At 41.6% G+C, this 22,075-nt stretch overlaps 1 protein-coding gene and 1 non-coding gene across 4 annotated transcripts in view; both read left to right on the forward strand.

Moving 5' to 3' along the window:
• LOC109477818 (serine/threonine-protein kinase TBK1-like) overlaps nucleotides 1-14,179 on the forward strand; it is a 25,550-nt gene extending 11,371 nt beyond the window's left edge. For all 3 annotated transcript variants that reach the window (XM_019779231.1, XM_019779232.1, XM_019779233.1), the window contains exons 3-21: nucleotides 2,128-2,268; nucleotides 2,779-2,908; nucleotides 3,484-3,665; nucleotides 4,042-4,202; nucleotides 4,702-4,812; nucleotides 5,168-5,347; nucleotides 5,870-6,069; nucleotides 6,247-6,305; nucleotides 6,790-6,881; nucleotides 7,749-7,850; nucleotides 8,415-8,538; nucleotides 8,844-8,965; nucleotides 9,828-9,904; nucleotides 10,043-10,082; nucleotides 10,577-10,678; nucleotides 11,363-11,459; nucleotides 12,465-12,595; nucleotides 12,819-12,890; nucleotides 13,441-14,179. In XM_019779231.1, coding sequence (XP_019634790.1) covers nucleotides 2,128-2,268; nucleotides 2,779-2,908; nucleotides 3,484-3,665; nucleotides 4,042-4,202; nucleotides 4,702-4,812; nucleotides 5,168-5,347; nucleotides 5,870-6,069; nucleotides 6,247-6,305; nucleotides 6,790-6,881; nucleotides 7,749-7,850; nucleotides 8,415-8,538; nucleotides 8,844-8,965; nucleotides 9,828-9,904; nucleotides 10,043-10,082; nucleotides 10,577-10,678; nucleotides 11,363-11,459; nucleotides 12,465-12,595; nucleotides 12,819-12,890; nucleotides 13,441-13,594 — 2,277 coding nt within the window. In that variant the 3' untranslated portion in view covers nucleotides 13,595-14,179. The remainder of the gene's footprint in view (nucleotides 1-2,127; nucleotides 2,269-2,778; nucleotides 2,909-3,483; nucleotides 3,666-4,041; nucleotides 4,203-4,701; nucleotides 4,813-5,167; nucleotides 5,348-5,869; nucleotides 6,070-6,246; nucleotides 6,306-6,789; nucleotides 6,882-7,748; nucleotides 7,851-8,414; nucleotides 8,539-8,843; nucleotides 8,966-9,827; nucleotides 9,905-10,042; nucleotides 10,083-10,576; nucleotides 10,679-11,362; nucleotides 11,460-12,464; nucleotides 12,596-12,818; nucleotides 12,891-13,440) is intronic.
• Nucleotides 7,147-7,219, forward strand: Trnak-cuu. Its single transcript has one exon. It is a non-coding gene; the product is annotated as a tRNA-Lys (tRNA).
• Nucleotides 14,180-22,075: the final 7,896 nt, after the last annotated feature.

A 22,075-nucleotide genomic window follows, 5' to 3' on the forward strand; every position in this document is an offset into this window, starting at 1 on the left:
GTACCACATGCAACACGCTCCCGTCAAAATAGACAAACGATTTACCAAAACTCTGGAAAACGGAAAATCAAACAACGGAAACGACACCAAAACCGTTCCGCAACACAATGGAGTGGCTAAGAAACCTCCAGACTGTTGGACTCGTTAGGGATGCCACCGTAGCCCGGGCCGAAGATCACGGCTGCAAAATGTGGTAGGTTGTGGGATCTGCTGCTGCCTTCCCACATCTTGACCGCTTGGGAAACGAGGTTGTTGTGCTGCTATAACTGCGAGGGCAAACGACATTGCTTATCAACCTGCAATTTCTTAACCCCGTGAAAACCTTTCACACTACTACCACACTACCCGCCCGAGCGCGCCTCCACCGCGAGGGCAACCCGCAACACGATCTTAATGGGCACGAAGCCGAAGGAACGCCGCTCGGGAAACCTCCCCTGCTAATTTTACAAAATGGCTAAAACCACCCTCGAAAACTCAGAAATGAAACCCTGAAAAGAACAAACTACTAATAATCAATTCTGGCTCAAACAGACACCCACGCATTCAAATGCAAATGACCCAGGTGCGAGACTGCCGCCAACATTCTTACAGACAATCCACACAAAAACTGTCGGAAAGGAAAAGCAAACCACGTCCTGTACTTCACACTACCCAAACCTTCTCTTTCAGGAACAGGCCTCTGCTTCTCTAACGTCAGCGACCCAAACCAGTCCGCCTGTACCGGGTAGGAGGTGTTTCCGAGGTGCGTCCGCTGGTCCTGCTGCAGTTACAGCTGTCGCCATTGTCCTGGATTCTACACAGCTGGTGCGGGAAGTCTACGAATCTGCGACGTTATCTTAAAACAGAAACACGTACACGTCAAAGAGACACCACATATCTCTTTTTCTACCCACTTAAAAGTTCAAGAGTGCAGCAAAGAACAAACAACATTCATCTGCCAAGCTCACTACCCAAAACCACCAGTTAGTAACGAATGCAATACCACGTGCAACGCATTCCCTCCAAAAACGAAATGTTACCAACTCGGGAAAACAAACAAAAACTCATGGACACAAAACGACAGCAAAAACCGTTCTGCACGCCTCCAAACCGAAGGAGTCGTCGTGGAAGCCTCCAAACTGCTGGACTCGCCAGGAAGACACCGACACCCAAACCGAAGACCAGTGCTGCAAAACGTGGGAGGGCTGGGAGGGCACGCCCGGCACTAGCACGTCGCTCCAAGCTGGCGTAGCGGAGGCTTCCAATGATCGCAATGGTGATTAGCCTGGCTGGCATTCATATTTAAAGGGGTAATGACGTCATGCAGGATTTAACCAATCACAGCGCAGTGTAAATAGCGCCGCTGCTGTGTTGCACCAGCCCCCTTCAACTTGCGCACACGAATTCTGGCGGTCAGCCTGGCTGGTGGACTGCTGGCGTTATTCAATAACCATTGGCAAAGTAAACTACTAACAACAACTAGACTCCGTTTGCGTAACGCTTGACCAGCACGGTACCTCACCTGCACGTATTGTGTTGTTATCATATCAGGCATGTCGAGGGACTGTAGTCCCTTTAGACGCTCTGTTTCCCGGCTGTTGTCAATCTATGCCTGAACTAATCTTAATTAAGCCTGTAGTCTTTTACAACTTTGGACTTCAAGCGATGCAGTGGACAGTTCTGCATTTTAACTATTTCGCCAGTAACACCAAACCGAGCATGCGAATAGTTCTTATTGTTGTCTTTTTGCTTCGCAGTTATTTGCCCTTTTACATGCCAACAATAACAGTTTGTGTTACCATTATTTCATTCGTGTACCTCGATTTCTATACATCAGACGTTCCCGTTCCTATTGAATGTTTGTTACATGCCCTCCATTGATATTTTTAGCAGTACACTTTGTTATTGTTAGGTGGCGCTGTGACAGTAACGTTGTAAGGTGCACAACATTTTGTTCTTACAGCCTTACACAAAATTGGCTTACATATTGGTTGATTCAACTTACCACATTACAAGAATAACTAAAGAAAGAATTAAAAAAAAACAGTTTTACCGCCCTGAAATAATGCCTTTAAGAAAATGCATTCCCTATGATTCAATATGATTCATGATCAATTTTTCATTATGACATTTTTTCCTGATTACCAGGCCTCAGGTCGACCATGTGCAGTCAAATGCTTCAACAGTCTGAGTTACAGCAGACCACGGGAAATACAACAGAGGGAATTCGAAGTTCTCAAAAAGCTAAAACACAGAAACATCGTGCAGCTCCTTGCAATAGAGGAAGAGGTAAAATATGATTTTTTTTCTCTTTTTTCTCTCTTTCGACACACCTCTTTATACACAATACATAACGTTACAACAAAAAGAGTTTGCTACTATGAGAAGATTTAATTTCTAGATGCACTTTGTTTCTTCATCAACCCGGTAAAGTCAGATCTCATCTTGGAGTTCTCTTGTGACGTGACTTTTTTTTCTTCTCATTTGTCGTCCATATAGACTGGATTTGTACCACTGTAAGCTTTTATGGCCAAGTTGATTTGATTATACGGATGGCATCCTCTAGGAAGTCCAAAACTGATGCAAGTGTGCGAATAAAAAAGTTTGGCAAAAAAGTTGCCTTCATCATGAAATCTACGTTGTCATGAAGGTTGAACAAATGGCTAAACACATAAAGTATGGTAAGGGGAATAATAGACTCATATAATCAAATCAACATGGACTAATTGCATGAAGACTTCATAGCAACTTTGAATACTTCACTGAGGTGTTAAATCGTCGATGTGTTGTCCCATGTAGAGTTCTTCCCGAGTGCGGGTGATTGTGACGGAGTACTGTGGCGGCGGGAGTCTCTACACACTTCTGTCTCAGCCGGAAAACTCGCGAGGTCTACCGGAACCAGACTTTCTTACATTCCTCTTCGACATTTGTAAGTATGGGCGTAGAACCCTACCCTGGATGCCAGATTAGTATCGGGCCGTTAGCCGATTTCCTTCGGCAGACAAGAGCCCTTCGCCCGCCAATCTAGTTTAGCTAGCTACGGGGGAGTTGAGACCGGGGGGAGTTTGGCCGGCCCTAGCTAAGAGAGCTGACACCAGACTCATTGTAAGGGCCAGTCAAATTTCCCTCGGACTAGTCTTCCCCGTAACGGTAATTTAGACCGGCGGACGAAGGGCTCTTGGCTGCCGAAGGGTAACGGCTAGCGGTCCGATACTAGTTTGGCATCCAGGGACGTAATTACCCTGTCACACATTGGGAACCTTCCCCGGAACACCAGCCGACCAAGGTTGGCTCGAGTTCGGAAGAAGTCTGACCAGGCTTAGGCTATAGCTAGGCCTACCTTTCGATACGAATAGAATTTGAGTTAAATTTGAGTCAAATTTGACTGCCAACCACACTCCAACCTACTCCCGAACACCAACCAACCACCACGTTCGTACATAGGCTGTGGAACTTTTACCTTATTTTTCAAAGGGAAATTTCCTCTACTATTTTACCCACTAGCCGATGCAATGAAGTACCTCCGTGCGAACGGTTTCGTCCACCGCGATCTGAAGCCCGGTAACATCCTGAAGACAGTGGACGAGGCGGGCAGAACGGTTTTTAAACTTACCGACTTCGGCGCAGCAAGGTCGCTACAGGACGACGAGATGTTCAGGACCATCTGTGGAACAGAGGAATTTCTGGTTTGTGTTTCAATAATTCGGGTCCGTATCTTTCCGTTGCGTAATTTGTAATGGAAATGTTAGTTAAAATGTCTGCCAATCATTCTTTAACAAAGATATGAGTAGTTAGTAGTTACATGAACGTCTCGTACATCTGTTGTTTCCGTGTTACAAAGTTCTTTTGTTCCAAGCTTAGCCGATCAATTCATGAATAAGCTTGATACCCCGTTAATCTTTCGGCCAGAGCTTCACGGCACACTACCAAGTGACTTGGGTCTTTTCAACTTGAGAAGGGTCAGAGCTCTAGCTGGCCAAAAGCTTGATGGTAAGCTATTTTTCCTCTGTGTACGGTTACTTAAGTTTCTGAACTTTATGATGTACTCTTAATCTTCTCCAGCATCCTGAGATATATGCACGCGCACTCCTACAGAAGAACAAGGGCCAGTCATTCCGAGCTACAGCCGACCTGTGGAGCATCGGCGTCACTATCTACCAGGTGGCCACGGGCAGTCTGCCTTTCCAACCGTACGGAGGACCACGGAGGGACCGGGAGACTATGTAAGGCCTAATCTCCAAGCAGATCTTTCGGTGGGGGGAAAGACAGTTAGCTAAGTATCAAATTTGCCAACCGAAAGGTTGGGAAATGGATACTGCCTAGCAAATTTGATACTGATTTTCCCCCACCGAAAAATCTGCTTGGAGACTATGTAAGGCCGGCTATCCTTATTTCAGCACTAAGGACAGGGCCCGCAAGCGAACATTAAGACACTGTCACACACTCAGGACCTTTCCACGACTGCTGCCGACCACCCCGGCCCAGGTCGGCGCTGGGTTGGGAGTAGCCGCGAATCCATTCTATTCTAGCTCCAGTTCGTTCCTCTGATCGCATCTACATGTAAGCCGAATATGGCTACACTGTGGTTGATAATACAAAATATTCTATTAACTTCAGACCATAGTCAAAAAACATGTTATAGGAGCATATAAGTGATCAAACCTGAAGGAAATGTTCTTTTTTTGCTCGCCAAACGTAACAGCGATGACTTATGTACTCCAGGTTTAAGATTGCTACAAGGAAAGGGAAGGGAGTCATTTCCGGAGTCCAGATTGAGAAGAACGGACACATCATTTGGAGCAAGGAGCTTCCAAACACATGTGAACTGTCAGGGTGAGTAGGCATTGGGATGACCCCACATACTTCTCTTCTAGTACGTAGGTTTTATTTTCGGTAGTTATTTGAATACACTAGAATAGTAAGACAGAGAGAGAGAGAAGGAATGACGTAACCGCAGATTGACAGGAAGGTCGATTTGGAGGTCAGTTGAAAATCAGTACAGGGAGCAGGAAATATGGGGGATAACATCAGAGAATGGACCAGTATGACACTAAGTGTTACTCTAAGAGGGACAGAAAACCGAGAAAAGCGGAGAAAACTGGTTGTCTGTGGTACCCCAAAAGTCGAATAATTAGACAAAGGAATAGATGAGATTAATCTTAAGCTCATACTCACTATCTACACGCAGGTCATTGAAGGCACTTCTCACGCCTATACTGGTCAGACTTCTCGAGAGTGACCAGTCCAGAGAGTGGACGTACGACGGCTACTTCTCGGCCGTGGAGGAGATCCAGACCAGCAGGGTGGTGGACGTCTTCATGTTCCGGACAGGGCGGGTGGAGAAACTCTACATGCACGGAGAGAGCACGTGAGTACACACGTCAGGGTAAAGATTGCGAATCGCCTATTCTACCGACAGGGATCACGATCGGAGTCTGTAAGCAATTCTTTTAGATATTTGCTTAAAAGACAAGTTCTATTTGACCTCCGTCGGTCAGTATTGACCAGGGTAAAGTCCTAATTGTTAACAGCCCTACAGCTTCGACTATGGCTGAACAGTCCTATACGAGCATGGCAGTCTCTGCCGCATAGGGCACATTTGTGAGCTGACTCATCATCAGGTCTGTTATAGTGTTCTTTTCTCCGGGTCCACTTCTCTTCTGCACAGTGCATCAGTCTATCGTCTCCTGATTTCAGCTGTCTGGACAGTGTGATTCTCCGGCTGGGCCGGTCATTGGCAAGGTCCTCTCAATGCTCTATGTCAATGTCGAGAGCCTTTATTCCGGTCGACACAGACGAAAATGGATGCTACTTGAAACGTCAGACCGTTTTCAAAATCTTTCCAGTTGCTTGAGTAACTATTTACTTGATCGTGTGATTGGCTTCTTAGGTTAGCAGAGTTTCAAGAAGAAGTAGCGTCTAAGACGGACGTCAGGGCCTCAGAGCAGCAATACTTCTTGAAGGGGAGACCCTTCTGTCCGGACCCGCTGCAAACTCTGTCCTCGTGGACACAAACAGACGACAGGGAGCCTCTGATTCTGGTGACATCCATGGACGATGACTCCAGGAGCTGTGTTGTTCCAAGTGTCGGTAAGTTTAGGAACCAGGGACCAAAAAACCTTGCTTACGTTATTACATATAATGAATGAAGGCCTTTATTGTACTTTTTGCCCCACTGAACTATAGCTTAGCGCAAAGCATAGATCACATGTGCATGTTAACAATCTTATGCAATGTTTACTGTCTGGTCTTTCTTTTATCTCATAGGCAACATTCCGGAGTTTCCCTACAAACCATCTCTTCAAGAAGATGCGGAAACTGCAAAGGTACGAACAAGCCATATGCTATAGAGGCATCCATCTTTTTATCATATATGATAATTATAGTATTTAGCATATTCGACGTCAATACTGTCGTAGGCAATGTTCCCTACAACAGTATGCAGCCTTTGTTAGTCCTTACTATAAGCTCAGTAAGTCAAGCTTGTCTCGATCATGATGTTTCTGACTTAGTTTAGTTCAGTGCCTAGCCTAGAACTAGTCTCTCAGACTTGCTCTGACTCTGAGCAAATTCTTTTATTTTCGGCTTTTAGTAGTCTGTCGAACTGGTTGGGATTTTTAGGCAATAAGGTATCGGGGTATGTGTGTATGTAATAACTTATGCTTGTTAAACCGCACTGCATTTTGACATTGGGTAACATCAAGGAGCTTTGCTACCGTCAGTACCTACTCATCGTATTGTGTACTTTCCGACAAAATCGCCATGTATGTGCAATAGTGCAATGTAAAACTAATAACTTTTTTTCCAAAGGAAATCATGTTCGTCGTTCACAAAGTCAGAAGAGCATCTTGTCAATTGAGGGATATTGCAACACTGCGCTGGGCGGCGGTCGAGTGCGTCGTGTGAGTATGATACTAGTAATTGTCTATCCTTTATGACAACCGTTAAAGTTAGCATGAAAGTTCATCTGTGTTGGTACAAGTCATAATGTAATAAAGGCTAAGCTTTCTTTCCAGCACTGGAGTTTCGAAAATTTGGGGTAAAGCCTTAATTTATTCCAGTGTTTCAAAGAAAGCTTAGTCTTTATTTCATAACCGTTAAAGTTCGTGACGGTCTAGGTGCTGAAATTCCTCTCGGAAAGTTACTGATGTGTTGATTGAATTGTCAGCCCGGCTAGCTCAGTCGGTAGAGCATGGGACTCTTAATCCCAGGGTCGTGGGTTCGAGCCCCACGTTGGGCGATCCCTTTTTTATGGACGTGATACGGGATCGAAAGGGTCACGGATTCGATTTCCAGCATTCATTGCCTGACCTTGCTATAGCACGTTTTCCACTTTCCACATATGGTCATTTTCAACGAAGCGGACAGCTGTTGATGTCATCTTGATGTGCATTTCAATGGCCGTTATTTACGTTTGGTTGAAGATTTGGTTACCGCAAATTGACCTTAAGGTCAAGTTGGAAGGCTAGGAAGACGTCAGTTCACCCACACAGCTCCTGTGGGTACACCCACTTGTAGTTCGTGGGAGGAAGGTACTGAGGGCGCGTCAGGACAAGGTCTCAAGCTGCAAGGTTCCTGCAAGGCCCGTTAAAAAGTACAACATCAGAACATCTCGCGTAGGTAGTGCCAACACAAACCCTGTACATGAACCAGTACAGGTTAGGTGAAAGTAGACATCAGAAATACCTGCACAGCTCCAATTTTACCTGCAGGTGGTATTTTGAGCCCTGCCATTCTATTAACACTAACGTTAACTGTTCTACTTCCAGGCACTTGCTACGTGCAGACTTTGAAAGCCTCATGAATCACGTGACCGGACTGCACATCACAAAGTCTGCCTTAGACACCGCTTCCCAGACGGTCCATCAGCTGTAAGATAGTTTTTCTTTAACAATGGCTTTATTATATTTCTATATAATAGATATTCCGGAAAAAACACAGTTTCTATACACGTTCAGAACCTAGTATATTGCTTAGTTGTCTTCAGTTTCTATGATTGGCCCTTGGCATGAATTCTGTACATTAGGTCATGTTGATTTGATTATATGGATCACATCCTTTGGGAACCCCAAAACTGATGCGAGCGGGCGAATAAAAAAACGTTTGGCGAAAAAATGTTTCCTTCATTATGAAATCTACGTTGTCATGAAAGTTGAACAAATGACACAGAGTATGGTATGGCGAATAATCTATTCTTCAAATTTATTTCTTTACATCTTCGCCTTTTTCGTTTGATTTTGGCATTCTACGACATATTGGTATCGGTTTCCAATCTTGCAACTTACGGTATATATTTGCTTATTTTGCAACTGTTTTGTACGATTTACAGTATGGTCGAAAACTTTTTTGGGGAAAGGGACGAAAATTCATGCACGCGCGGATGTCATCCATACAATCAACTCAACATGGCCTTATTACAAAACATACCATATTAGGCAAGAGGTGTGCAGCAGCAGTCCCCCAGACGGTCGTGGAAACGGCAACGAGATGTCTGAGAAATCCCCATCGGGTCATCTTGGCGCGTCGTCAGGCGATAACACCAGTACTCAGCTCGCTGAGGTAGAGAATCGGTTTTCTTACCTTCAACAAAAATGTAATGTTTTTGGAACCGTCCATGTATGTGTTTTTGTGTGTGTCAGCACGATAACTCGGATGGATTGTCTTTTTTAAAGATTGATGTTTGGTTTCACTATGTACTATTTATGTTTTATAAATTATTTTTGTTTTGCACAAATACATAGTCTCCTGTTTTGTGGACTTTTTAGGCATTTGGGAGGGGGGGGGGCTTTCTAATTGTGTCAAGTGATTTACCAACTTACATGTAGATGGATTTTCATGCTAAATGTATAAAGTATGATTTTCAGCTGGAAAAAGAGTTTGCGGACATGACTGACATCATGATGCTGCTTGAAGGCCGACTGGAAGGTGACGAAGCTTTCAGACTCCCTCTCCCCAGCACCGACACACTGGCAGACATGGACACCACGTGAGTTGTATAGGAAGTCAGGCCTCGAAATAGTTGTTTTCTGTATGCCTGCACTTCTGCAAGTAACACTAAAAATGACCTGCACCAGGCACAGTTTACCTGCACCACTCGTAATTGTGTAGATCACACTAAAACTCTTCAGAAACCATTGCCATTATTTCTTTTAAACTCCACAGACCTATATGAAGTCAATTCAGCTAATAAAAATCCACACACGCATACATTTGTATGTAAACCCAGTATATGGACCGGTGCAGGTTAGGTGCAGGTAGACATCAGCAATACCTAGTGACACATCTTCAGCCCTGAAAGTGTTCTTTACTGTCGTCACGAGTATTTCTAAAAGGATCCAATTTCCGCCGTATTGAGAGGTGTACTAGTAATCAACAGGCGATAAATAGTTGCGCATCGCAGACCCAGCAGGCTTTTTTTTCTACTACGCGCAGTTTTCTGATAGCTACTGGATAATGTTTTCTCCAGATTCATATTAGGTAATCTCTCATGGTAACAGTGCATCCGCAGCAGAGCACTAGTGTATTTAATAAAACTGGACTGTGTTCTGTACAATTGCTATCTTTTCTAATTAATTGCTATCTAATTGCTATCTACGTCTATCTAAACACACCTGTTACCTAGGGCCAGGGATTTGGTTTATGAATGTACAAGTGTAACTTTGCAAACTGAAATACATTGATTTAAAACCAGTGTTGCGAATTGACATATGTAACATCAGTGTTACCTTTCTATCTAACTTGTAACACCAAACCTAACTATGTAATACCAGTCTTCCCAATAGATACCTTTCTACCTAACTTTGAGTGGAGTGGCATTCATTTCTGTTAATCGTTTGAAAACGTTCCAGCTCGTCTAGGATACATCACATTGAAGAGGAAATCTCCAAGATCCACCAGGAATTCCAACGGCAAAGAAAAGAAGCCAGTAAGTTGTCCATGCACCACCCTGAGACTGGTTAATTCCCCACATGTCACGAAAGTATCTAATATGAATTCCGTATTGTGATGACTTGTCCTACTTACATTGTACTTACTAACTACATATCAAATTACCTATTTTCAGGACTGGCCTATCATGATGAAAAAATCCATAGTCTGGCAAGGTGGGAAAATATGTCTTTATATATACACAGAAGTTTCCATCCTGTAAGTTTTTTGTGTGAACAGGATAACTCGAGATTCTGTGGATGGATCGTGATAAAATTTAGTAGGTTTGTGAGGATAATAAAGAGGAAGGTCAAGTTTAAAAACTGCCTTCATGGTGGGTTCGTACGTCGCTGTAGGGGACCTTTTGATCTTACTTGGTTCGTCTGTTAGACTCGATATTTTTTAGAAATTTCTTTATTACAATGAAATCATACATCACTTACAAAAGACACATGTGACAAGGTGAGAAAATATCTAGTTAGACTCGAGATGCTGTTGATGGATGTTCACGATTTTTAGCAGGCAAGTTACTATTGCTGAGACGAGGGCCAAATTCGATAAAAGGCCTTATGGGTGATCCTATGTTAGTCATTTTGTCCCATGTTCAGGCAAAAGATTAAGAAATCGAATTCATATGTTTATGAAAGTTTTTTTATGCACGCGTTGACAGGGAAAGAATTCGTGTGGAGGGTGAGAAAGCACGCTCCGTTTATCTGAAGGAGTGTTCGTCAATATTCCAGCAAGTATGGACGAAAACATCCACCATCATGAAGTAAGCAACAACACACTGTCCATTTTGTGACCTAGTTGTATTAAATCAAGTGTTAGCCTTCAGAGGTTTTATCAGCGTTTGGGCATTGCTGTTTCGGGTTGAATTATATTTCCTTCAGTGGCATAAGCCTCATGTGTGAACTTGATCAACATTACTGCACGTTTAAAAACTCAACACGCGTATTGACAAGTGTAGGTGTGAGCCAGTGTGTCATGCTAAGGGGCCCAAAACACAGCGTACACTTTTATTACACTAGCCAGAACGCTGTTGACGCGCTGTTGTGATAGCGTCCACCGGGCCTTTCTATATGGGGTTAGAATGTTAGATTTCGGCAGAAATAGGGTAGGGCCAGGGTAGTGGGTCCACCGTTCGTACGTATTTCATTTCATGGACTCTACGGTGGTAAAACTTCCCTGGTCCCTAGTCGGCTAAATTCTACTTTTTTTTAAGTATCTATCTATAGTAAGTATCCTTTGCAGGCTGAATAAATAGTAGAAATCGGCATGAAAAGAAATGTAACTGACCAGGGGAGTTAGCCGGCCATAGAGGGTCTAATTTGCCTGCATTTCTACAATTTATTCAGCCTGCAAAGGAGTCTGGTGGAGACTATAGCTATATATAGAGAGGATACTACTGTTGTGCTCTTGAAGTCCTGACATGATGTTGTTAATTTCTCGCCCGCAGGAGGTGTGTGGAGTACCAGACCGAGATCAAAGAGACACTTCGACTTATTGATGTCTGGATCAGTCAAACAGCCTCCTGTCTGAAAGAGCTTAATAAGGTGTTTATATTACATACATGTATATCTTCCACCAGCTGTAGACGTTGGTCAGGCAAACGCTAATGGTATAGGCCAAAGAGGCGGCAATGGCTTAGTGGTCAGACTATTATCTATATGGTAGTCATGGGTTCTTTTTCCGATATTCCTCAATAAACATTGTGTGCTTGGAAAAGGCAGTTGCCATGAAGTTCCTCACTCTGCTTATGTGTAAAATAGGTACCTGTTTGGGAAGGTAAAAGGCAGTTGAAGGAGAGGGAACTGTAGACTGACCACTGCTCCTACAGCCCCTAAAAGACCGTGTGACATAATCCATTTTAAAGTAAACTTTTCCAAGTGTTAACAAAGAAACTAAAGGCTTATTAACTTGAGTGCCTTGGAATGAAGAAAATGCATTTTCTTCTTTTGTGTTCATGTATCTTGACCTGCCAGAATATAAGACGGGTCCCTCAGGTAAGATTTTCAAGAATGGCCTTGGAATGATTTACATGTAATTTTTTACCTATTTTGTTATAGAACCGTGTTTTGATTTCTTTCCGGGATTGATTAAGTAAGGGTAATCCCAAAAGCCATTTAAGTAAGTAAGTTTCTTTCTATTGCGAACTGAGGAATTGCCCAATGAAGTTTTCCACATACTAGTATATAATAGTCTATCAGGAGACAGATATCTTTGGGGGATTTGTTTTGAAAATCCTGGTAATAGAGTTACTACTACCACTGGATCTCAAATAGGTAAAAGCTGATTTCCATTGCATGTGTTTTTTTACCTTACCCCCAGGCTAGTTTGTTAAAAATACTACTCAACCTTGGAGGAAACGTTTAATTGCAGCAGTTGTCTATGGATACCTGTTTTAGATTTTTGCTTTCATTTACTTCTGTGTCATTTACTCTTTTGTATCTTTTCTCAAATCCTACTTTGTGCCCAGACATTTTGAACGATACTTCCATGATAACTAATTTTTCGTACAATAAAACGTTTTGCGTTTTAAAATGTTTTCACGTGCTCAGCAAGCCGATGACTGTGCCAGTCTAAGAAAGTCATCAGACAGAAGTAACACATCAACACGCTCTGTTACTGAAGAGGAAAAGGAAAAACAGACGAGGAGACAATTGGAAGATAAGAAAGCTCTACAACAACGGTGAGGCTTCTAAAACTTTCAAATCTATTACATGTGTTTTAATACGTATCAAAAAGTCCTGCATATACCTGATATGTTTTGAAACTGACATCAAGTCGACTTAGTTATCCTAGTTATATTTTATTAGCATTATATGACATTATTGTTATTTAGATATTTACTGTAACTAATTAAAACTCTTGAGACACGTTCAGTGATGTTTTTACCTAAAAACATCCAACAGGATGCACGAGTTAGCGAGGAGCCAGAAGGAAATAGAACTGGAAGCAGAAGTCAGCAAATCTCTTCTTGAGAGGTAAGAAAGACTCAAGTGATGCATTGTGGTCTAGGTCAAAGTTCAACTCCCAACTTGGTCAAGTTTGGAGGTCTTTTATGCAATATGGCAGAACGTAAAGAAAATTTGTGTAGACTTCTGTACGACAGCCGAGCGTTGCAACAACGTATAGATTAGGAAAATCGTTTACCTAAACTATTTTTATTCTTATCGTGTCTCGTCAAAAATATATAGTGATTTATTCAGCCGATGACGTCGACATTCCGCTAAAGATTTTAATGACAGAATTTCAGTAGGATTTGCTTAACCGCGCTTGGAATGTTGTACATGGTGGAGTTTATTCAAGGACAACCCCCCCCCCACTGTTTTCGTAGTGGTTATGCTCTATTAGGCGACGGGCTTAATGGTCCATTTCCAGGCACTTAGCAACTCCGTCAAGACAGGAAATTTGTAGTAAAAACGTAGAATGCCACCTGGATTACAATGATCCCAATATTAGCATTTTGCAGTGTTATTCAGCTATTTCGTAATTAAGTTGTTCTTCCTGCCTTAACTAAACTTTTTGGTGTAGTCTGACAGTCATCATTGATAGTGACGATACACAACTGAGCTCCACTCCAAAGCTGGAGGACACCAGGGAACAGTCAGACATTGCGTATCCGCCATCTTGGACAAGTTCTGCAAGTTCGGGTTCGAAGGGCAGTATTGACACTGATACTTCATAGACATTCCAGTCTTTAATATGCAGCTAAATCATTTTTCCTATGTATCACACGTTAGACAATAAAAACAAATACAAATGTTAATTTTGATATTTGTACATATCAGAATCTTATAAAATGGTGTTTCCACCTGTAAAAAGAGATAGTAGAAACTTGTATAAACAATTTCGTAACCGAATCCTATAAACTTGAACTTTCAACTTGGCGTTATGTTAGTTGATGTTACATATATGTAGTGCAGTACATGTTTTGAAAATTATATATTCGAATGAAATTGTTTTAGGATTTTTATTGTTGAATCAGAATATTTTGACACGTCTCTTACAAAACTATGACAATTTGTAAGCATAATCAATTTATGGAATCATGCTATTGTAAATAGTCTCACAATTAAGACTTCTAATACGTCCAGGAGACATATGCATGTTCGTCATGTTGTAGATATGATCTAATTAGTCTACTACTATCGCATTTGTATCATATTGATTTTCATTGAATTGCGTTACATATAAACAATGCACTTTTTCAAGTATTTTTGTGTCATAAGAGAAAATGTGTTCTATCATAATGCAAAATATACTATAAATATATCGTATTGTACGTAATAAATTCATTAAATCTATTCTTTTTACCTTTTTTCTTATCAATTTGAAATTAATGTTAAGGCGAAATGTTCATGACTAAGACTGATAATGCCAGTGGACCACAACAAACGATTGTAATTAAGAACTGCTTAACTGCTTGTATCAAATTCCTGACCCAACTTGACCCGTTGGTCGTTTTCCAGCGTTCATAGACAAGATGGCGTCTAAACCACTGTGTTTGGTAACTCAAAACTAAGGACACAGCAAGTAATTTTTATGGATGACATCAGCGCGCGCATTGATTTTTCGCCTGATTTTGGGGAAAAAAAACAAGAAATTTGTTGTTCTTTGAAAGTGGTCAACATGCCGAAAATGGGCAAAGATGTCTGATGCCATGCCGGAACTTGGATGGCAGATAATGAAGAGAGGAGACAAGACAAGGCTCTGATTTAATGTTTTACTTTGATGCAGTGATGTGTTTCATTCCTTAAAATGTAATGGTGGCTGTGTATATGTAATGTTCCCACTGAATCAAAAACCATTTGTACAATAATTGAAAATTTTATTTTTCAAAGTTGTTTCAGTGAGAAATGGATGTTGTAACAGTTAGCAGTAAACTTAGCACAACATAGGTAACATTTCTTGTTCGACAAGGTTTATGATGTCATAATTTGAAAATGTAGGAATCTTGTTTATTTGGCTCGCCTTGTTTTTTTTTTCGCCCTATCGCATTAGATTTTGAGTCTGCAGAGGATGCCATCCATAAAATTTACTTGCTGTGGCCTAATCAGACTACTTGCAGCGAGCCGTACCATATATATTCTCTATTTAAAAGAAACGTGATATCAGAGAGGAAATTGAAGGGATGTACAACGACGCACCTTCGACTTTTAGGCTTTCGGTTTTCCTCGGGTTACTAGAAAAGAAGAGTTCACATCACACAAATTATTCATAAAGGGCTTATCCCCCACCTGCGCTTTTGTTATAGGTAATAAAGGGCGTGAGATATTCGATATTTTGCAGATCTGATGTTAATCCGCATTCGGGGTCCAACCTACTTTCGCCATACGATGGAATTATGTTATTTGATAACAGGGACGAATCATGTGCACAGCGAGGAAGTTGGCAAATTCTATTAGCTCGCGTAATTTGAGTAATGTCGCCCATGATTAAGACGTAGTGTAGACGGAGAATATTAGTATAGATTGGATACTGGAATGTCACTAGATGTTCCTGTGTGCAAATATGTGATGCGCATTTTGGCATAGACGTGCGTTTCGCATGCATTAGCTTTTTTGTGACTCGCATATAGAGGATCCTGATTCGATATATGCGTATCCTCGCTATGTTTGCGGAACATGCTCCTGCGTGAGGTAGAAAGTTCTGTGTAAAGCACGATTGCTTTCGCAGTTCTGTAATCAAATCGTCCTTCCAGCAGTGTCGTCGGATGCAGTACGAAGAAGGTAGGCATTTTGATGTTTGCTTCTTTGTAGGTATTGTTGTTAGTACTGTACTATGTTGACACTAAAATGATTAGGCGCTATTAGGCGACGGCGCATTTTAGTGGCATAATTTGGATGACACTAAAATGAAATGAAATTACGTGCATATAATTTAGCTTTTTGTGGGAGGGGGGTGTAACGGGTGGTCGTTTGATTGCTTTAGTACACATCCAATATGATATCTGATATCTAATTTTTAGTACACAAGATACCAGCACTTGTACAGATTCGTGGTCTCAACTTGCCAGATATACAGACCACTAGCCAGTGTTTTTTGAGTAAACGCAGCCGATGTCATCAACAAAAAAATCTATTAACATAAATTGTTGGGTCGTGTGGCGTAATGTTAGTAAGAGTACTCGACTCGGAACTAGAGGTCCCGGGTTCGTGTCCTGACATACCACCGATCTTCTGCCATTAAGAGAGGCACTTTACACGACTTTCCTCACTTCGCCCAGGTGAAAATGAGTATTGTGTTGTCCTCTGTGTTGGTGGTGGCATCAATATAAGTTGAAAAAAATTGAGTGTGTCCTCACAAAGTCTTGTGATTACATGATGGAATATGAAAAAAATCTAGCATATGAATTACTGAAAATCAGTATTCGAAGACTTGCCATAGTTATGAAGTTGACGTACCGACTGAAAGAGTGCGATTAATCTTTCCAGCTTCTAGTCTTATTTTTAGAAGACAAAAAAATTAGATATTAGCTCCAGTTCCGTCGTCTTGACGTCTACTCGTCTCCTCCTTTCCTTCCCTGTCATACTTGGTGAAGATGGAGACCGAAAGTAATGACTAATCTCCCCAATCCTACCCATACCTGTGGGAAATCACTCTGTCCTCGCCACTAATACACCGTGCGCCTTAAAAAATGATAAGGGGAGCAAGGCTGGTCTGTACTACAAAGCCTCGCGGCTCACACTTGTGACGTGCTGCTTCAGCTTTTAAGATAAGAAGCTTTTGAAAGAGTCTTGGTGACATTTATGAGATAAGACTGACGGGCTTCGAGAGGGGAATAAGTCGACATTTGCAAAACTTCCAATCTACCATTCCTTTAAGGTTGACTGACGGTGTATCAGACTCACAGGATAATTGAAAACGTCAGTTGAAGATACACACGCTGTGTATACTTATAGCTTGATATGTGGTAAGTAATTTAGAACTGTATCCACTTTACAAATATGCTTTATTCTTGAGTATAAACTTCTTTGCCATGGAGGGTTTTCTATGGTTAACCGGTTCATTCAACTTTTGAAGATATGAAATATCAAATAATCTTATAACTGTCAGAATACAGCTAATTCTTGGAATATGCATATGCATGGGAAGATGCATATGTTACCTTTTTAGTGTTGTTGTTGTCCTCACTCTTCAAATAGTGCACGGAAAGAGAACATCTACGTTTACTAGTGTTAGCTATTTCTCTTGCTTGAAATAAACCAGACATGACTGACAGAGTGCGCCCATTGAAGATTGACGCTCCTCATCCCACAAACACATTTCTTCACCTTAAGGCGACACATGCTCCTATAAAGGAAGTACGCGACGCCCCGTGGGAATTCCAACACGTCTCTTCGCTCCTGAAAACACATTTGCCGCCGTCAGTTCAGCGGATGTGCGATGGTCTGTGCGCCTTAGAAAAGCCGAGATAGAACCATGTCGCACCAAAGGTCACTGAATACATGTAGATGCACATACAGCAAGACGCCTTACGTCTGATGGATCTATAAAGAAAATAGGAAGACACACAAGATGATGTAGCCAGAAACGCGAAGGGACAAAGAAGAATAACACTGCCCTGGACGGTATTCTAAAGCCAGCTCAGCTAAAAGACCTAGATATGTTGCTTTTAGCGGAGGACAGGTCTTTTATATAAGGTCAGAAAAGGACAGAGGTATCTCCTAGATGGATCTTCTGAGATACAAACATGTAGAGACCACTACAAGATAGATGTTCTATTCTTGTTGACATATACAGACGTGTGTGGGCTCTGTCTGGTTCCATTTTAAGAGTTAAGGAAAATTTATTGTTTTGTTCACTATTGTGAATGTCTGGCTGATTCTGTACATATTCCATTTTCACGGACGTAACATCTGTGTCCAAAATATCACCAGGGTCCATAATATCGCCACCTTGAGAAAAAGTGTGCTTAAAGATATTTTTACTGCAACATACCCTAGGTATATACATTTGAGATGTGCAGGAGTGCATACCAAAAGTATGTTGCAGTAAAAATATCTTAAAGCACACTATTTCTCAAGGTGGCGATATTATGGACCCTGGTGATATTATGGACACGGATGTTACATGCTATTCTTGAGTTACTGCGTTCCTCCACCGTGACTATAGGGAGCATTTCGCCCGCCAGTTCGGCCTTCCTGAAAGCTATATATAGTCCTCGGTCCATCACTTAAGTCACTTCTTGTGACTCAATGGTAAATGAGTCTGTGCAACCTTTACTGAACTACCCTCACCTTCGTGAGTTTGAGACATTATTATACGTCATGTTCAGAAAGTTTAGAGACGTCTGAATGGAAGTTTTCACCTTTCAAACCTGTGAGGACCCCAAACTGAATCGAAGTTGTGAAAACAGACCATTAGAAAAGACGCCCTACGTGTCTTCAAATCACTTTCCGTTTGTTTTTGCTTTTACCTGAAGTACTCAGATTGCACAGGTTATCAGGTAGGCTGGATCTGGAGTGCTCAACGTCTGGAACTGCGTCAGTGAAGTCAAGTACAAGTGACAGGGTGACATTTCTCTCAGACGCAAACAAACTACTCAACTTTCTATTCTCGTGACTCAGAGGCAGGCATGGCAAGTTTGCTTTCAACAAGCTCACAATTATTCCGACGTTCACAGAAAACATTCGTTAAGATGTTGAATAGATGATGTTTTGGACAGGGAAATCTATCATAAGAAGAACATTAATAATAACTTTGATACTTCCTTTGAAAAGGGTTATTTTGACTTTTAAGTGTCTTGCTTAGTCTCATAAAAAGCTTCGTTTGCATTCGGGTTTGTTAAGTTGGATTTATACTGGATTTTGGTCAAATCCAATGGCCTGAAATCAAAGGCCTGATTTGATCCAGCCAAATTGAACGAAAGCAAAGGCAACACCGATCCATATATACTCTGTATCTCTACGGTCATATTCGATGACGCTGTATCTATTTTAAACCACGTAACGATGTTCGTTCTAAGGATTTTCCAAATGAATGTCTGATTGACTTGTAGGGCAGACTTATCTGATCGATAGATTGCTCATTAGCTGACGTCTGCTTCGCTTCTTGTAAAGATCATAATACAATAATATAATCGCATGTGCCTCAGATGTTGTGACTGCACTTTCAGGGGAAAATCCTCCGTCGTCTGATGACTCTAAAAGAGTAAAGACTTCAGAGCCTCTTACTAGTCTTAGGGCCCATAGAGGGTCATGGGTTGTTGATATTACATGTGTCTTGTGTGAGGTTTTGGAAGGGGGTCCCATTCCTACCTATGTTATAACGTTAACAGATATAATGTGAACATAGAATTATGAATACATTGAATTATGCCTAGTGTACACGTATGTACAGGTACAATAATTTCTATGTATTTATACTGTATGCATCTTTTTAAAACTCTAGGAATAATAACATTTGTATATGAATTGTATGAAAGTTTATGTAGTAATGAAGTGCACACGCGCACAAAGTGTCCAAGTATCCCGAACGGAAATCTCTTAGGGAAAATGAATACTAATACATTCAGTCGACGACCTTCTGAAGATAAACAAGCTTCGGCCGAAGGTCGTTGGCAGTGTTGGACGGTCTTTAATTCGTGTAATAAGATTAGTTGCATGTGCCTCAGATGTTATGGCTGTGCACATGTGCTTTCAGAGCAAAATCCTCCATCTGATTACTCCTAAAGATTAAAGGTCACAAACCCTTTCAGAGACAAGAAGAGCAATAGGTGGAATCCATTTGTTCAATATATAAAAATAAAAGACTGCTTTGTTATTAGAAAAATTGCCAAAACTCGTGATTAGCTCCACTTTATCAAAGATTTGTGCTAGCACTTGTTGCTTGGGTTATTAGGATATATTAGGTTTTATTCTACGTTAGGCCTTATTCAGCACATTTCCTTTTTTTTTTACTATGCCATACATTTACCATGTGCAATTTTCGTGCAATAAAGTTGTATCCAATTCTTTCGGTCATATCACTGCATTTTACCTCCCCAACCAAAGTCAATGAACTCATTTTACACCTGGATGGAGTGAGGAAAGTTGTGTAAAGATTTTCAGGCAATTATGATCCATTGTCTGACGAGTCTGAAAATAAACAACCTTCTGACAAGCTTGGTTACGGCGGCCTGTCCTTTAATAATCCATTAGTTGACTCACTGTGCACCTGTGCACCCTGTATAGCATCTGTTCATTATCTCAACAACAGTTTGTTTTCCTTTTTGAGCAGCAAGATCCTTTCATACGCCAAGGACGTTTGCGACTTGTTCTTAACCTTTTTTTAGATTTGTTTGCAAATGGTACCTCTATGGACGGCAAACGTTTAAGCCTGTTTCACCACTTTCTATCAAATGTGTTTTTTAAGTAATCCATAGAGTATGAAAGAGACTAGCTTCAATTCGTCACATTTATATAGTTTATGACAGGCCAGTTACTCTGTATAGCGTGTTACTTAGTCAAGAGCGTTACACTCATCAGATGCTTTCAAGATAGCCATAGATGACGTCCATGTTGCTTGTAAAAGATAAAGCATGTCACAAAGAGGTCGTATACTATGAAAATCTGAAAGAATATCTCTTTGAATTCCCTCACAAAAGACTTACACCCTGTAATAGAGCTTGGAAACATCGGTCAATTGGTAGATCCTGTGCAGAAATTGTAGGTGGGTGTTTGAAAGGCACACATCATGCTAGCTATTGAAAGCGCACACAATAGTCCATCAGGAATTCTTCAATGGTTGACCAAAAATGTCAACCAGGATCTCATCCCGTGGGTTTGTGATCACATTCCTTATTGACGCCTAGTTGTATCCAGAACCGTCCATGCGCATCCAGAACCGTGTCTGGGGCAAGTCTACATTCTTGGATACACGTAGACTATCCAGAACCGTGCCTGGGGCAAGTCTACATTCTTGGATACACGTAGACTATCCAGAACCGTGCCTGGGGCAAGTCTACATTCTTGGATATACGTAGACTATCCAGAACCGTGCCTGGGGCAAGTCTACGTTCTTGGATACACGTAGACTATCCAGAACCGTGCCTGGGGCAAGTCTACGTTCTTGGATACACGTAGACTATCCAGAACCGTGCCTGGGGCAAGTCTACGTTCTTGGATACGCGTAGACTATCCAGAATCGTGCCTGATCCTACCCGACCCATTCAGGCATAGAACTAGATAGGCACGGTTCTGGATACCATAACGCATTTTCCATTGCTTGGATGAAGACTATTGTGCCATCAAAAATGGATTTTTATTTTCTATGACTTGATGATCGATCAATGATGTTAATGTTTGATTTGAAACACCACAAAAGCCACGTCTTTAATAAGGAACCTTGTTTGAACAACTAGACGTGATTTTGGTCGCTCAAAAAATGAATGATCACTGCCTCAATGGGAAAGGGATACAAGGAGATTAACCATCTAGGTCGTCGCTACTGTCCTTGTCATTTGTTATCTGGCACTGACATGGAAATGTTGGTTCATTAACAGGATCTGTCTGACAAATAGAACTCGCAACATTATCAGCTTTTGGGTCGTATCTACTGAGTACGTTCATCCCTACGCAAATTGAGACATGGCCTTGCCCCCTCTCTAATGACTGTGGTTACACTTGGTGACTATGTATGTCAACAGCATTATTAGCCCAAATGGGCAGTGATATCTAACGCAAACCAAAGTCTTCAGTCTCCATGTCTTTGACGTGTTCGTGACGTGTTTTCTTATTTTGATTCCGCTGCCTTGTGTTTTAGGGTGTGTCCAGCATATCTAGAGGGTGCTTCAAAACGTTGACACTGAACAGATGCTGTGGATAAATTTTAACCAGAAAACTATCCACGAAAACCGAAATTGAAGCGGAGAAAATTCTGCTGCACTGCGATGCCGCCATGAGATGTATGAACGTCAACACAACCACGTCACCACATTATTACCAACCATCGATGTGACGCGCTGAGTTGAATATGTTGATATATTATCCCAACTCGTGACCACGGACGAAGGGAATTTCATTATCAGTGAGCGCACATCTGGCATTTCGCCGTGTGAGGGGGAGAGAGAGAGAGAAACACTGTACGTACGTGCACCTTCACCACATCAACAACCATACCCGCAGCGATGGCCGTGACTCTACGCAGCGGATTCAGTCAATGTTAAATCATACGAACCCACAAC

This window comes from Branchiostoma belcheri, unplaced genomic scaffold, assembly GCF_001625305.1.
Source record: "Branchiostoma belcheri isolate BF01 breed outbred unplaced genomic scaffold, Haploidv18h27 scaffold41, whole genome shotgun sequence".
Classification (NCBI taxonomy): Eukaryota; Metazoa; Chordata; class Leptocardii; order Amphioxiformes; family Branchiostomatidae; genus Branchiostoma; species Branchiostoma belcheri.